This window comes from Protobothrops mucrosquamatus, unplaced genomic scaffold (genome assembly GCF_001527695.2).
Source record: "Protobothrops mucrosquamatus isolate PMUCROS unplaced genomic scaffold, P.Mucros_1.0 scaffold_159, whole genome shotgun sequence".
Classification (NCBI taxonomy): domain Eukaryota; kingdom Metazoa; phylum Chordata; class Lepidosauria; order Squamata; family Viperidae; genus Protobothrops; species Protobothrops mucrosquamatus.
In genome coordinates, this window is record NW_015386235.1 from 1,124,714 (window position 1) to 1,142,128 (window position 17,415).

The following is a 17,415-nucleotide window of genomic DNA, read 5'->3' on the forward strand; positions in this document are numbered from 1 at the left end:
CTTGCGGGACTGGCCTAGGGGAAAATTTTTAGTGGGGGTTTTAAAATAATTTTAAATTACTTAGACCAATTATTAATATTTGTCTTTTAATCAAGTTTTAATCTGTAGCTTTGGTATTTTGTATTTTTATCTGGTTGTTAGCCGCCCTGAGTCCGCAAGGAGAAGGGCGGGATATAAATATAAACAATAAATAAATAAAATCCTTTGTGAAAGAGGTTTCATGTAAATTTAAGAATTTTTAAAAAATATGTTCTGAAATAAACAGCAAAAGGTTATTAGAATATTGACTGTGGACATTTATAAACAGACTAAAAAGCCAGATGGATTGGAAATAAGATTTTGAAATTAATTATAACACTCTTTTCTGCGGCTTATTCAAAATCCTATCTAAAACACATGAAGATTTTGAATCTAAGTATAAGAAATTTTCCCATGAGAAAATGTTGTGGATTAGAAAAAAAAACATGATAAGAAGAAATTTTGAAGATTGGATATTAGAGCCAACCAGAGAGAACTGAAGATTATAAATTAAAGGAGAAGAGATCCACTAATACAGAATGGAGGAAAGTATTTTAATTTTGGAAAAATTCAAGGATATTTGCTAATGACAAGTTACAAGAATAATAAGGAAAAGGATGCTACATTGATCAAATGAAACTGGCTGACATCTTAATAACTAAAAGGGACACACAAATAATAAATCAGAAGAGTGACTTGAACAATTTTCTTACCTTGGATTTAGAAAAGAGATGTGTTATGAAGATGTTATAAAGAGAAAACAGAAAATGAAAAGAAACCAGTTTTGGAGACACTACATCAAGATTTTTAAACACAAAAAAGAAATATAACATGGCTTATTTGATTGAGGTTAATATGAACAGTATATGAAGTTTTAGTAACTAGTAGTTTTTAATGAGTTTTTCTAAACCAAGACAGAGTGATGAGGCTTTAAAATTTGTCTTATAGATAAGATATGGGAAGAAGATATTTTTATTGTATTAGTAGAAAAAATGATAAACTGTGGTGTTAAAAGTAAAACAGGGTTACAAAGTTGGTTTATTTGATTAGGGTTAAAATATAGATGCTGCTATTTCTAATCCATGCTGAATTTGTGAAGGACTTTCTGAGAGGAGAAAGAGAGAAAATGATAAATAAACATGCAGGATACTATTTGAAGAAATTAAAGATTAAATTTCTTAATATGTTGTTTTTATTACATTTTTAGAAAAAATGTTATGTTAAAAGGAAAGGAAATATGAAACTGATATATTTTATTAAGGCCTAAGACATATATGTTGTTATTTCTAGTAATTCTGAATGGACTTTTGCTGATTAGAACTGAATGACAAGACTTTATAACTTGTCTATAGATAAAATAGGAGAGATCTTTTGTTGAAATGTTAGAGAAAGTGATAAGTTACTGAAATTGTACTTGTCTTCATGAAGGGAAAGTCATTTCTTTATATATTATTTTTACACTTTCTTTTTATTTTTTACTCCTCCCTTTTTGTATTTTTTAATTGTATTAGTTATGTTTGTTTGCATTTTTAAAACTTTAGTAAAAATTATTATAAAAAAAGAGTTGAAGCTGGTTGATGCCTTTTTGAAAAGCGAAACTAAGTTTTGCCATTGAGTATCTAGAATGGGGTTAATTTTCTTGAAAACGCTGCTATCTAGATGTGTTTTCTCTCCTGGTTAGATGGCCCAATAAGTCATTGCAGGCCTGGGCTGCTGGGACTCTGGAAACATCTCCTCCGTTCATGGACTTCTANAAACCAGGGAGCCAATCGAGATCTACGTCGGGTCAGAGGCCGCAAAGGCACGACTCGGTCCAATGCTGCGGCGGCAGTTGTCTCCCAAGCCGCCGCCTGATTTTCCGCCGAGTCGTGGACCAGATCCTCCGGATATGGCCCAAGCTCCATCAGGAACCTCTCAGGGTCCATCAGTCGCCTGGGACGGAACCATCTAGGCTGAGATTAAATAGCAAACCTGCCTTAGTTCTCCTCAAAGCTGTATGACCCGGCTTGCAGAGGTGGTGCCTGTGTGGGAGCGTGTGGGGCGCACAAAGACCAAGCGAGGCCTTTAAGAGAAGCCATTATATTCCTCCTCATACTGTAAAAGAAATCCGGCTTGCCTAAAGCTATCTCAGAAAAGCCTGGTAAAAGGATAGAATTGGATCAGGGCCATCATAACTTCTCATTCTTTATCACTGTAAAGAGTAATCTGGATCTGCTGCTGAGCTCTGCTTTTGCTGTTGTCTTTCTGTTACTGTATGTCAGGGCTCTTCAAACTTGGGCCTTTTATGACTTGTGGACTTCAACGCCCAGAATTCCTCAGCCAGTGTATGCTGGCTGAGGAATTCTGGGAGTTGAAGTCCACAAGTCATAAAAGGCCCAAGTTTGAAGAGCCTTGCTGTATGTGCTTGTGTGCCTTTATTTCTGCAAAGAGATCATACTGGCTGGGGCTAATGGGTGCTGGCAACCAGGACACTTAGAAAGCCCTAGTTTGAAGAATCTTAAGTCAAGAAGTCTAAAACAGAATAGGTAGCAGCTGTTGCAGATTTTCCCCTTTTAGGTCTCCTTGGTAGCCTGTATTAACCTTGTTTATCTTACCTTTTGGAAGGCTGGTCCTTGTTTTCTGCTAAAACCACCGTTTTCAAAAACAAAAGAAAGCTAGCTCAGTTGTTTCAGTAGATTGGTGATGCACCAGATGGCCTGTATTGGAAGCTATATTCTGCAATCTGCTTTCTTAAAAGTGCCCCTTGCCTTTTCGGTTTACATAAGCGTGTAATTTTCTGAAGTAGATTCACATTCTTGAGTTTTTCCTGATTTCAAAATGGCAATCATTTTTTTTCCTTTTTATGTGCATAACACTCTTGTATGATGGATAAGATGGGTTACACTATGATATAGTAGGTTGATTTGCACAATACATTCACTGTACAATGTGCTAGTGTTTCCCCCCCCCCCCCCAATACCATCTGCCTCCTCTGAAGAAAATTGGAGAAGCAAGTTTGCAAACTCCCTAACCATAGTAGTTTATGATTAAGCTCGATACCCAGATGCAGGATGCATGCTGGTTACAGTCACTACGCCTCCCATAGTCCCCCCCATGATTTATGGTAAGTTGGTTTATGGTTTTAAAGAATGGTGGAAATTATTACTCACCTGCCTTGGAATAATACAGTTAGCCAGAGGCTGACAATCTGAAACATGGTGCCCTGAGGCTTGTAGTCTCACCCAACTAATTTAACAGGTATCTTTAATTTTTAAAATCAGAAGTGTGATAGGCAAAAGCCAAGCAACAGCTGCCAACTTTATTTGGGTTTTCAGAAATATTCTGGGCCCCATAGAGATCCCAGATATATTATAGAAAACAAAATTAAATAATATTGGTGGTTTGGTTCAAGACAGCAACACAACCTAGCCCAGGGGTCGGCAACCTTAAACACTCAAAGAGCCACTTAGACCCGTTTCCCAGAGAAAAGAAAACACTGGGAGCCGCAAAACTTGTGTGCGTATGCGCGTGCGCACGGAAGGGGTAGGGAGCTTGATTGAAGAGTTTAATTAAAAAGAAATAGAGGCTGCTGTGCATGAGTTCTCTCTCTCTCTCTTTCCTCTCCCTCTCTCTCCTCTCCCTCTTTCTCTTCCCCCCCTCTCTCTTTCCTTTCTCTTTCTCTTTCCTCTCCTTCTCTCTCTTTCCTCTCCCTGTCTCTCTTTCCTCTCTCACTCTTTCTCTCTTTCCTCGCTCTCTTTCTTCTCTCTCTCTCCCTCTCTCTCTTTCTCTCGCTCGCTCTCTTTCCCTCTCTCTTTCTCTCTCTCTCTTTCCTCTCCCTCTCTCTCTTTCCTCTCCCTCTCTCTTTCTCTCTTTCTCTTTCCTCTCTCTCTTTCTTTCTCTTTCCTCTCTCTCTCTCTTTCTCCCTCTCTTTCCTCTCCCTCTCTTTCCTCTCTCCCCTCTTTCTCTTTGTTTTTCTCTCTCTCTCTTTCCTCTCTCCCTCTCTCTCTCTCTTTCTCTCCCTCTCTTTCCTCCCCCCCTCTCTCCCCTCTCTCCCTCCCTCTCTCTCTCTCTCTCTCTCCCCTCTCTCTCCCTCTCTCCAATCTTCTGCTCACCTGGCAAGCTGGCTTCAGGCTCTTCTCCAACAAGCTGACACACATTCTTATTGGGCTGGCTCTCTCCTGCCCTTCCTGCTTCCTGCAGAGATGCATCAAAGGGAGGAGCCCCATCCAATAAGCTTGTCAGCTCATCGGAGAACAGCGTAAGACTATTCTCTTTCACACACACACATACAGAGAGAAAGAGAGAGAGGGAGAGAGAGAGAGAGAAGGGAAGCGCAGGTGCCTCTCTCTGTCTCTCTCTCTGCAAATGGCAGAGGAGGCTGGGAGCTGCAGGAGAAGGCTCAAAGAGCCACATGAGGCTCCGGAGCCGCGGGTTGCCGACCCGTGACCTAGCCAGACAAAGCTAAACTGGGGGCTGTCAAGTCAAGAATAGAGAGGCCATGTGAGACAATAGTGAAAGGGTTGAACTAGGAGCATGGAGTCTGGGTTCTATACTACTCTCCACCACCACGGATGATAACTGGGTGATTTTGGGCCACCCATTCTCTCTTAGACTAGTGAACCTCACAGACTGCTATTCTGGTGAAAAATAGGAAGAGGAAGTGCTATTCCGGAGCTGCCTTTAGCTCCTGAATGAAAGGCAAGATGTAAATCTAGTTAACAAATAAACATTCTGAGAGGAGAAAGGAAGTAGTAAATCTCACTTGTTTGCTGTCTGGTCAGTTGTGTCTTGTGATGAGCTATGTACACTAGCAGTTTCTTTGTGAATGCACAACTGCCTCCCTCCCTCAGCAGTTGTTTTATGAAAGAGCATGCAACATCTCCTCAAATTTCAATGGTATCCATTGGACACTCCCAAGCTACCCCACTTGTCAATGGATTGAAAATGCTGTTGGTAATGGGAGGAGCCTGAAGACACCAGACTGTTAGTAGCATGCTTATTGCTTTGTTATTTTATGCTGAAGAGGTGCTAATGGCTGTGCTTGGACCTCAGAATAAATTTAATATCCCATCTGGGTCCATTTACTCCTCTCTGCTTTTGTATTTACTTGAATAATGAGCTACGCTTAACTTTGGTTTCTCAACCTATGGATTGATTCTTCCTGCTTTCAAGCAAATCCTACATAAGATTAATCACAAATTGCCCATTTCGGGCAATGTGACAACCGTAGTTAGTCTAAAAGAAAAATGGAAGCTATTGAATTTCTCCTCACAACTTCCCCAGTTGAGGAGCAGCACCTAAATTTAATCATGAGCGAGGCTCAATTCCCATCTAAGAGCTCTTGATATCCTCTGAATATATTGGAGCATAACCTCCAGAATTATCAATTATGAGAATTCTGTGGTTTGTTGTCTCATACGTCAGCAAACTCTAAATCAGAGTTTATTCTGAAGTCCAGAGGCAGGTAGTTCAAAAATATCTAGCCCCCCTCTCCCCCCATAACTGAATGGAAATTGCTTTTGGATTCTAGTCATTTTCAAAAGAAGGTGGGCTAAACTAGATGCATGTTAGGTTGGCTTTAACTATATTCAGATCATGATTGTAAATTGACCAAAGAGAGAAGCAACCTGGAATTAAGGAGAAACTTCCTGACAGTGAGGACAATCAACCAGTGGAACAGCTTATCCCCAGAAATCGTGGGCGCTCCATTACTGGAGATTTTTAAGAAGAGACTAGACATTCATCTGTCTGAGATGATATAGGTTCTCCTCCTTGAGCAGGGGGTTGGACTAGAAGACCTCCAAGGTCCCTTCCAGCTCTATTCTATTCTATTCTATTCTATTCTATTCTATTCTATTCTATTCTATTCTATTCTATTCTATTCTGTAACACATTAGTACATTAAGGATTCCTCATTTAAAAATAATCTCATTCATTTCCTTATGCACATCATCCCTGTATGATAGTACATCATATGATGCTACATGATCATCTCTCCTGAAATATTTTTTGTTGATCTGCTCATCTAGAAGTACCAGAGTAACAATTTTTTTAAAAAAATATAAAGATTCCAAATGAGACTGCCTGGTTTGTTTTGTTTTTTTATTATTACTTTATATTTTACTTTACACTTTATTTTACTTTACTTTAAAAAAAAATAAGTGTAAATCGAAAGTTTTAAAGTAGAACATTCAACACATACACAAACTGAGACTGGGAACAAAAGATGTGCCGTGTTCATACAAAAAGTAATTTGGACCTTGGAGTCAAAGCTTCTGAAGGTTTTGGGCTGAGTTACTTCTCTATGCTTTTCCTCCATTCACAACTCTCTTTAGCAACCTTTGCATTAGACACAAGCTATCTTAATGCTAGTCTTAAGCACCATTAATGCTAACCTGTGCCCACAAATTCCTGCATGACATATTTAAGAAAACAGCATCCTGGCTTGTATGAACTGTGATTTAGGCCAGTAGAGGGAGTCTGAAGACTTTATGGGGGTTGTGGAAGCATAAGGCCCAAAAGCTGTTCTTACCCTTTGCCTGTGTTAGTCCTGCAAGGTAGTCCACCCAAGAAGCACATCCAGAAGTACTAGCTTTGTCTTTATTGTAAGATTACATTAACAGAATCTTGTAAGACTGGAAGTGTTTCTCCCCTCCTTTCTTTTTACTGTTTGGAAAGCTAGGGAAGGCCCTTCTGAAATTCTTCTCAAAGCCATCCTCCACTTCTGTAGGCAGAGACATCTTTTATATGCCAGTTGTTCAGTCTGTGGCTCTCCATTCTGTCTCCCAAAGTGGTTCCCACATACTATTACAACCTCCTAGTCAGGATTGTGCATATTCCTTGTTTGGTCTAGAAGACTCTCACTGTTTCTAGGCCACATGTGATAACTGACACTGCAGAGTGAGGATTTGCTATGCTCAAGGTTAGTTTGTTAATTCTCTGAGGAAGATGTGACATCAGGTGAGATCAGAGTTATGGTCAAAGTGATTAGAAGAGAGGAATTTAAATGCAATTGCTGAAGCAAATCCTTCTAAAAATGGGCAATCTCTCATTGCTTCTGCCTACATCTTTTTCAGAGCATTTGCTATAAAGTTGACTGTGTGAAAAAACAGAATCATATTTCTTACATGTCCACAAACTATTCTGCTAGTTTTGTTTCAAAGCCTGGAAAAATGAAAAAGCCATGATGACAATTTAATCAGAGTTGAAGGTAGTTGACCTCTGAAGAAGCAATGGCCCATTGAAGATGGCTCCATTACAAAACAAAAAAACCACAGCAGAACAAGGACTTGGGGGAATCAGTGCCTCAGAATTCCTCTCTGAACAAAGGGAAGGACCTGGGATCACCTATAAGCACTCCACACAGAGGATCTCTTGCAAGAAGACCATAAAACAGTGGTCTCCAGCGGGTTTCTGAGCTCTGGGAGCCAAAGAAGAGTCAAATTTGCAGTACAGAGCATTCAGACGAACACTGGGTTTGCCCATTTCCTTTCTTAATCACTTCAGGAAATGTTTTTTAGAATGTTAAGAACCTTCAGAACAATACGTTTCATCACATATCTTCAATCCTTTGTGAAAGAGGTTTCATGTAAATTTAAGAATTTTTAAAAAATATGTTCTGAAATAAACAGCAAAAGATTATTAGAATATTGACTGTGGACATTTATAAACAGACTAAGAAGCCAGATGGATTGGAAATAAGATTTTGAAATTAATTATAACACTCTTTTCTGCGGCTTATTCAAAATCCTATCTAAAACACATGAAGATTTTGAATCTAAGTATAAGAAATTTTCCCATGAGAAAATGTTGTGGAGTAGAAAAAAAAACATGATAAGAAGAAATTTTGAAGATTGGATATTAGAGCCAACCAGAGAGAACTGAAGATTATAAATTAAAGGAGAAGAGATCCACTAATACAGAATGGAGGAAAGTATTTTAATTTTGGAAAAATTCAAGGATATTTGCTAATGACAAGTTACAAGAATAATAAGGAAAAGGATGCTACATTGATCAAATGAAACTGGCTGACATCTTAATAACTAAAAGGGACACACAAATAATAAATCAGAAGAGTGACTTGAAGAATTTTCTTACCTTGGACTTAGAAAAGAGATGTGTTATGAAGATGTTATAAGGAGAAAACAGAAAATGAAAAGAAACCAGTTTTGGAGACACTACATCATATAAACAGTATATGAAGTTTTAGTAACTAGTAGTTTTTAATGAGTTTTTCTAAACCAAGACAGAGTGATGAGGCTTTAAAATTTGTCTTATAGATAAGATATGGGAAGAAGATATTTTTATTGTATTAGTAGAAAAAATGATAAACTATGGTGTTAAAAGTAAAACAGGGTTACAAAGTTGGTTTATTTGATTAGGGTTAAAATATAGATGCTGCTATTTCTAATCCATGCTGAATTTGTGAAGGACTTTCTGAGAGGAGAAAGAGAGAAAATGATAAATAAACATGCAGGATACTATTTGAAGAAATTAAAGATTAAATTTCTTAATATGTTGTTTTTATTACATTTTTAGAGAAAATAAGTTATGTTAAAAGGAAAGGAAATATGAAACTGATTTATTTGATTAAGGCCTAAGACATAGATGTTGTTATTTCTAGTAATTCTGAATGGACTTTTGCTGATTAGAACTGAATGACAAGACTTTATAATTTGTCTATAGATAAAATAGGAGAGATCTTTTGTTGAAATGTTAGAGAAAGTGATAAGTTACTGAAATTGTACTTGTCTTCATGAAGGGGAAGTCATTTCTTTATATATTCTTTTTACACTTTCCTTTTTTTTACTCCTCCCTTTTTGTATTTTTTAATTGTATTAGTTATGTTTGTTTGCATTTTTAAAACTTTAGTAAAAATTATTATTAAAAAAAAGAGTTGAAGCTGGTTGATGCCTTTTTGAAAAGCGAAACTAAGTTTTGCCATTGAGTATCTAGAATGGGGTTAATTTTCTTGAAAACGCTGCTATCTAGATGTGTTTTCTCTCCTGGTTAGATGGCCCAATAAGTCATTGCAGGCCTGGGCTGCTGGGACTCTGGAAACATCTCCTCCGTTCATGGACTTCTAGCATTCTCTTTTGCCTTCCAGGAATCGAGGATCTTGTCCTGGCAGATATCAGTTCCCCCAGTCGGACTCAGACGGGAGACAGTAGCAGCATCTCATCCTTCAGCTACCGTGAAATCATGAAGGAAGGGTCCGGGGCTGGCAGTAACAAGGTGAGGGGTCCAGAGGTGGAAATCAGAAGCCTGTCTTTCTAAGCCACAGAAGCCAGGCCTCTTGAATGGGGTAGCTTTGCTTCATGAGTCTCATTCCTGTAAATAAAGAGAATTTTCTCTTTCCCAACAGAAAATAACAGCATTTCCTGAAATGGCCCTTTCTGTCTAGTTCTTTCTTTTTCTCCATGAAGGGCAAGTGATTTTTTTTCCCTTGCTCCTGCTCTGCATCATTTCTTGCACCGGTGAAGCGTGAGGTTGTAATTCACCCGAGCAAGTTTCACTTGACGCTGCAATACCAGAGTTTCAGTCTTCAAGCTTTGGGGGATTTTTGTTTTGTTTTGTTTTTCTCTTTTTCTTTTTCTTTTTCTGGGACTCCCAAGGTCAGCCAGCTGAAGCCAGATGGGAAATACTGGCATGAGTGGGCAAACTCAGCCTAAATATTTAAGGAATAGGATGGTTTTGAGTATATGCTTGCTTCAGGAGTCGGTGATCCCTATCAGAATAACAAATTCACCTGTTTTCAAATCTGCTCTTGTGTAATCTAAATTTAATGTTTTCACAGATGTTTAGAGCAATTCACACATGTTGTTTAATTACTGATATTCATAATTTGTGTTATCTGCCAAAACCTGGTACCAAACATCACTAATAGTAAATCAAAACAGAACTTTACTGAAACATTATGTCGGTGCAAGGAAGTTAATGAAGCTTGCATAAAAACAGGATGGAGGCCGAATGAAGGATTCCTAGTTCCCATCCCATGCTTGACTCATTCTGTTAAGCTGGCTTTATCAAGAATCAGGACCTTAAACGTGTATAGCAAATATATAGAATTAATAATTTTTAAACATCGTGGAGGAACATGAAGATTGCAAATAGATTTGGAGGCTGGGAAATGTTGACACTTTATAATTAAAGTTATATTAATAGCTAAGAGCAATAGGCTAAATAATAAGAGCATATATTTAAACTTTTTATAAAACCCATGACATTACAAAGTAAAATCAACAAAGGAATAACTAAAACAATAACAGGAAATAAAATATATGGAAACATTAAAAACTTCAACAGGAATTACACATTATTAAAAGGCTTGTGAGCATAACAATATTTTTGTCTGGCAGTGCAGTTAAGATGAAGATGGCCCCACCCACAGCCTTACCCATACCTAGCTGAGGAGGGCATTTCATACTTAAGGAGCTACCACTGAAAAGGCCAAGTAGCCTTATTGCACCACAGTGTGGAAGGGCAGCCAGAACCGCCTCTCCAAGGAAGAATGTTAGGGTACAAATAGAAATAGGTGTGACAAAGTGTTCCTTTCTGATAGCTAAGCTCCAAGTGTAAAGCCCTTTATAGATTAAGTAGCACCCTGAATTGGGAGCAGAAACTAAATGGAAACCACTCCATAAAGCACAGGTATTGTATGTTCAAATTGCCCAGTTTCACTCAGTAATCTTCTACCAGCATTTTCTTCTAACTGAAATGTCTTTAAGGGCAACCCAAAGCATTGCACCAACTAAATGAGAAGTTACCAGGACATGAATTACTGTGATGGGAGTGTCTTTATCAGACTAAGCCACAGCTAGGGGAAAATGCTTCAGTCCAGAAGCTCTCCAAAGCTATGATTCCTGAACCTTTAAGATGAGGGCAACTCCCTTCAGAATAGGTAGAACTTTATTCATTAGACAGGCAAAGCATCTCTTGTCTTCTGGATTGAATTTTGGGTTATTGGTCCATTACCAGAAGATAGGCATTGGTTCCACTACCTCACTTTCATCCAATTTATTTCCCTGACTGGAATCAGTATAACTTTTGAATCGGCCATGAATGTACTAGTTAATTTATTTTTTGTTCTCATTTGGAAAAAATAGATAAATAGTTTAATGATGGTGTGCGATAACGTCTTCGCTAGGAAAGTACACTGTATGTTCTTATCTCTTTAGCTTTAGATCACAACCTTTTTCAATTGGCAGTTTCTAGGCATGATAAATTACAACTTCCATAATTCCCAGTTAACTACACCACTTGAGAATCTGCTTTCAAATGCTTTCAATGGAAAAGGATAGTTGGTAGTAAGAGCTAGGTGTACAGTTTCATGTTCATTACTATAAAATTATTTTTACATACAGCACTGATGTCTAGGATTGTATAGAGGAAACAAGAGATCAATGATTTGCCTGCTTGGTGGAAATTGGGTTGTTTTGCATATGGGCTGAATTGGGCCTGTACTAAAAGGCCCGAATGTGAGAAGTGATGCGTCTGCCTTTTACCTTTTCTATTTGTAGTCAACCACAGGAAGCCCACAGTCACAGTCGCAACCTCCACGGCCAGCCGACCTTTCAGATGAGGAGATCTCAGAACTGTTCCAGCGGCTGGCAGAAGTTCAGCAGGAGAAGTGGCTGTTGGAGGAGAAGGTATAAAATCATCTGGGTTTTAGGTTTGGATTTTGTGAGAGCCTGGGCCATTCGGTATTTCCTGGATTTCCCACAGTATAGAGCAGGGGTAGGCAACCTTGGCTCTTTTATGACTCGTGGACTTCAACTCCCAGCTGGCTCAGGAATTCTGGGAGTTGAAGTCCACGAGTCATAAAAGAGCCAAGGTTGCCTACCCCTGGTATAGACCATCCAGGCACAGAGTGGCCTTGGCATGCCTTCCCAAGGACCCATGTAGGAGTCCACCGACTGGGGCTTTGCTTCTAATCTTGATAGTGTTGGCTGACCTTGACTTTTGGGGCTCTGGCTGGGGAACTGATTCTGATAGGATGTCAGTACAGATGCCAATTCTCAACTTTGGGGGAATCAGTCAGAGAGAGGGACAAATTCTGGGAGAAGGTCTGGGTTGAAGAGAGCAAATTGGAAAAAGAGACTGGTCTGCCACATTTAAGAGACATCATTTGAAGCTAGATGGTTCCCAGGTCTAAGAATAGCATTGGTCTTGTGGCTTGGCAGTAACAAATAATGCAATCTTTCTCTGCTAGGTGAAGCACCTTGAAGTCAGTAGTGCCTCCATGGCTGAGGACCTATGCAGGAAGAGTGCCATAATTGAGACCTATGTGATGGACAGCCGCATTGGTGAGAACTGTAGTCTTCAAGAGGGATCCAGTTTGGGAGCAACCAGAAATTTGAGGTTGAAGGAGAAAGGGGGAGTGGAGCTGAAAGCAAAGGTGATGTTGCCTGTCTAATATCAGCCTGGCTGAGCTTCTGTGAAGGCCTTCTTGTTCCATTTTTGGATTGTATCCTATGAAGTCCCTAGAACCACATTGTGAATCCTTAGATCATATTCTAAAAATGATAAGATCCCAAGAAATTAAAAAGTGAATGTTAAAAGAATTAAAGTGTAAGGAAGAAGGAGTCCACTTCCAAGGGATCAAATGGAGCAAGCATTGTTTTACTCTATCTCTTGGGCACAGAACTGATGCAATATTAGGGATATAAACACATAAAAACACTGAAATTCACAATAAAAATGCAGGATCAAGAATACTTCATTCCCTCCACTTTCTCTCCAGTTAATTAAGCAAGAATCTGGCACGTTTAAACTCAAAAGATTATGACTGCAAAGAAAAAAAATCTGGAATTGAGTGTATAATATTGGATAAATCTGGGTGGGGGGAAAAAAGGACCTTGGAGAGCAACCTTAACTATACTCGCTTCACCTTGAATACCGTCTTCCTCTGCCAACATCCCCATTTATTGAAAGAGATTTCTAGAATCAGTGCTTGAGTACTGGTACCAGAATAGAGCCCATGTCCAACCAATCTCCAAAAGACTTTTATTTCTGAGTAAACCAGGAGAGGTGGAAAGAAGCCTGTAGACTCGAGAAGACAATAAATGGTTCAGATGGTTTAATTCATCGGATGTTGCTTCCACGCCAGACTTGGCCCACAAAAGGGATTTTTTTGTGTTGTGTCTTAATGTGTTCTTGATGATGCCAAGTGGTGAGGGACCTGCTTTGGCAGCGGTGACAAGGGCTGCAGCGTCTGCTATCAAAACATGTTAGGTCATCAAAGACCCAGACGGAGGAGAAAAGGAGCTGCTCCCGCTCAACCATCCGGCAATATAAAGGGAGGAGCGGACTCAGATGTTAATACAGTACTTCCCTTGTTTGCTTGTATGGCCTGGCCGTAGCTTGATATCCAAATAGCATTTGGTGGTTCCAAGACATATATTTAGCTAAGTCCTTAACCCATTATTTCCTTTGACTTTTTTCAGAATGCTTTAAGTTTTTAAAGCATTTAATGACGGGGGAAAAAAGCTGCTTGGGAAAAAGGGAACCCATCCTGCCGATCTATATACTCTGATTCTGTTGTTTACCACCCACAGGTTTTATTTTATTTTTTTAAATGTCTAACCTTTATAGTGCTGTGGCAAACTTGGGAGAGCAGTCAGTTCCGTAGAATTTTTGAACCTTAGAACTTCCCTAGGAAATGACGTCCAGTAGTTATGTCTTTCGTATGGTAACTGTTCATTCCACAAGATCATTGGAAAGTGTGTGATGAAACTCTGCAAGTTTGATCACTGGGCCAGACTGCCTGGATACCCTTATATCAGTGGTTCTCAACCTTTTTAATGCCGCGACCCCCCAACCGGTCGTAAGTCGAGGACTAAACCGGTCGTAAGTTGAGGACTACCCAGCCGGTCGTAAGTCGAGGACTTTCCCTGCCCGGGAGCACCACGCATGCGTGGGTCCGCCCCCTGCGCCGGCCGAGGCGTAGCTGGCAAGCAGCAGAGACGGAGCAGGCCGACCACCAACTGGCCCAGCTCAAGGGAGGTAAGGCACCCGCCGGAAAAGGGGAAGAAAATGGCGGACAGTCTTGCTTGGCGACCCCCGTGAAATGGTCGATCGACCCCAAATGGGGTCGCGACCCATAGGTTGAGAACCGCTGCCTTATATGAACAGGGCTGTAATAATAATAATAATGATAAAGTTGGAAGGGACCTTGGAGGTCATCTAGTCCAACCCCCTGCTCAGGCAGGAAACCCTATACCATTTCGGACAAATGGCTGTCCAGTCTCTTCTTAAAAACTTCCAGTGTTGGAGCATTCAAAAATTCTGGAGGCAGGTTGTTCCACTGGTTAATTGTGCTAACTGTCAGGAAGTTTCTCCTTAGTTCTAGGTTGCTTTTCTCTTTGGTTAGTTTCCAGCTGTTGCTTCTTGTCCTGCCTTCAGGCGCTTTGGAGAATAGCCTGACTCCCTCTTCTTTGTGGCAGCCCCTGAGATATTGGAACACCGCTATCATGTCCCCCCTCGTCTTTCTCTTCGTTAGATAAATCTGCTCAATTTCTGCTGCCCTCTCTTATCACAGACTTCTTAGAAAAATAGTCTCGTTTGGCATTCAAATATGTAGCTTAGATGGGTGTGTGGTCGATGTCACAGTGCAAGGGGGAACCTATTGCCCATATACTCTGAAGAGAATGTTTAGGGAGACCTATCTCTCAAATGGTTCTGCTGGGATGAATAAGCTGTTTTTGATAGTTGTTTAGTGTTATTGATGCAGTGACTTCTGTTAGGTCACTGTGTTCTTGTGATGAGCATCTGTTTTTCAGGATACGGGATTTTGGTTTCTGAAGCATTTGGATTGATGTCGTTATTTTCACATGATTCTGATGAGGCCGGATGAGAAAAGTACACGTTTTGGAATGAGTATAGCATGGCTAATGTAGGTTTTGCATTCATATTAAAAACCTGATACAGGCCTAATCTCCCATTTGTGTGCAAACATCTTGACTTGTAGGGAAGCAGCTCCCTAGAGGGGTTTACCTTTTTACAAAGTTGCAGATATTCTGCAGATTTTATTTGCTTTTGTTCCACACACCCCTCCCTGCCCGGAGTTTTCCTTTCTGGAGTACTGCAGTTTAAACAGATTTAAGGCCGATTGATGACTTTGAATGATCATCAGGAAATGGTGGGCACTTTGATCTTCAATAGATTCTTGGCTTTCAACAGTTCTCTGCTGTTGTGAGAGACTGACAAGTCCCATTTCCTAACCAAAGTAAATCCTTCCTGCTGAATAGTCGTCCTTCCTTTTCTTAACCGGTCAATTCTGTGCTGTCACTCAAAATTACACAAAAGTGCTGGCAGGATTAGAAGCTGCTTTTCACTCTTTTTTTCAATTTATTAAATTTAGTTTCAGTTCATGCCATATTCCACACACTTGGGTGGTACAATTACAAAATACTTGACCTGAATCAATGGACTGTCCAAAATGGACTGCTCCATTGCGAACTATTCCTCTTATTAACAAAAACAGGAATTTTACAGGTTCAGAAACTGAGGAAATCAGGTTTAGCAGCCATAATGCTTCCAGCATCAAGTCGGTAGAGGAGGAGAACCTAAGCTGTTTACAAGGTGAAGGCGATGCCATTTTAGGGATATTTTTCTTCCTATCAAGCATGAAAGAGCCAGGAGAAATGTGGGTTTGTGTGTGTGTGTGTGTGTGTGTGTGTGTGGAGTGCTCACTAGAAAAGTTTTTAGAGTTCCCTTGGTTTGTGGTTAGCATTGTGCTCCAAAGGAAACCATTTCCTGCCCAAGACCGATGCATGAAAATGGATGTGAAGTCAGCAGCCAACTTTTTACTTTGGGCATGAGAAAATATTGGATTCAGGAAATCGTTTGAGAAACTGAGTCACAAACAAAACATGCTGTCCTGTCAGATGGCTTTCCTGGCGCTCCCCTTGGCTGGATGTGTGCGCCCTACAGTTTTCCCCAGTCCAGTCCAACAATGGACTGAAGTGCTATTGCCTCTTGCCTCTGCCAGCCCCTCCTCTATAGGCTCCACTGCCCTTAGAGCACCTGTGCCAGATGGGACCTTGCTGCTCTTCCACTGGTGGACCAGAACTGCAAAGGAGCAGAGATGTTGCGAGGGGTGGGATCATAAGGAACGAGGGGTATCTTAGAAAAAGTCTGCACGCTCAGGTGAATAGCCCTGCAACTACATAGTCAAATGGTGGGGGGGGGGGCATCCTTTGGGCATGTTTTTTGTACATCCACATTGAATTGTGCTATGGGCATGAAACAGAAGTCAGCTATAAATAGCTTGTGCAGGGTCGCCTTTGCCTCAGCTTGGCAACACACAACTCAGTCAGTGAATATTTCATGAATGCTAAAAATACAAACCACCACCACCACCACCTCCTCCTCCTCCTCCTCCTCCTCCTGCATCTTGAGCTGTTTCCTTTTTTGCTGGATCGGGCGGTTATTCGCAGCCTGATTTGTCCTCCAAATTTTTGTAATTGAATCTAGGAGTCTCGCGTAGCCCCATATTCTAATCGCTTGATTCCGAGGGCCCCAGAGACTTCAGCGTGTTTTTTTTTGTCTTGTCTTAAAACGCAACGACTCCTACTTCTGTAACACTTTCAGATCTTTGCCCAAATGTGCTGTGCCAATGTGAGGAAATAATGGATAGATTTTGTACATTGAAACCAAATGTCAGCAAGAAGAAAGGAAAACTTGTGGCTGTGTCGGGCACAGTAGTCTAATGGCAGCAATCTATCTCCTTATTGCGTAAGTCCATTCGATCTTCTCCTGTCAAGATCGCAGTAAAGTGAGTGAAAATTTGACCGAAGAGGGGGTTTGTACAAAAATGCTTCTAAAGACCATTTTCAGAAGTCCTGCTAGTAGGCTTCCTAACACGCTGGCAGAACTTTTAAATATGATAACATATTCGAGATGAGGATGGCAAATTGTGGTTCTTTTCTTATCCTTTCATTGAATGCTCATGAGCATGGCCCTCAGAAGGGACTACTGAGTGCCAAATTTGGCATTTTGAGAAATGTGATTTTTTGTTTCTGAAAATGAAGGCATGCTCCTAGCTATTACGGCTAGAAAGGCTGATGAGCTGCAAGGACAGAGTAGAGAGAAAATGTAATTTTTGTTGTTATTGTTAAAGTAGGGATTCTTGTGTATGTGCAGAGTAGAAAGCCCAAACAGGAGTGTATAACTTCTGTGGGTTTCAGAGTTCAGCTTTTGCAGAATCAAATGCTGATTTTTAAACAGTGTGTGCTTGCTCCTGTTAAATGGCAACATGTGGACTGTAACTTGGATCGATGATCGATTAGTGAGTGAACAAATAGAAGAGCAGAAAGTGTGATGGGCACCAAACTGAGTTTGATACGGGAGCTAGGTTCAAACCCAGGATTCATGACCAGCATCTCTTCTTTGAGGCTTCGTGTGTATGTATGGCAA

The 17,415-nt window shown here is 40.3% G+C and overlaps 1 protein-coding gene across 1 annotated transcript in view; it reads left to right on the forward strand.

The window, feature by feature from the left end:
• GRIPAP1 (GRIP1 associated protein 1) overlaps window positions 1-17,415 on the forward strand; it is a 76,220-nt gene that overhangs the window by 49,698 nt on the left and 9,107 nt on the right. The window contains exons 22-24 of the mRNA XM_015821111.1: window positions 9,104-9,231; window positions 11,517-11,645; window positions 12,209-12,302. Of these exons, the coding sequence (XP_015676597.1) occupies window positions 9,104-9,231; window positions 11,517-11,645; window positions 12,209-12,302 (351 nt within the window). The remainder of the gene's footprint in view (window positions 1-9,103; window positions 9,232-11,516; window positions 11,646-12,208; window positions 12,303-17,415) is intronic.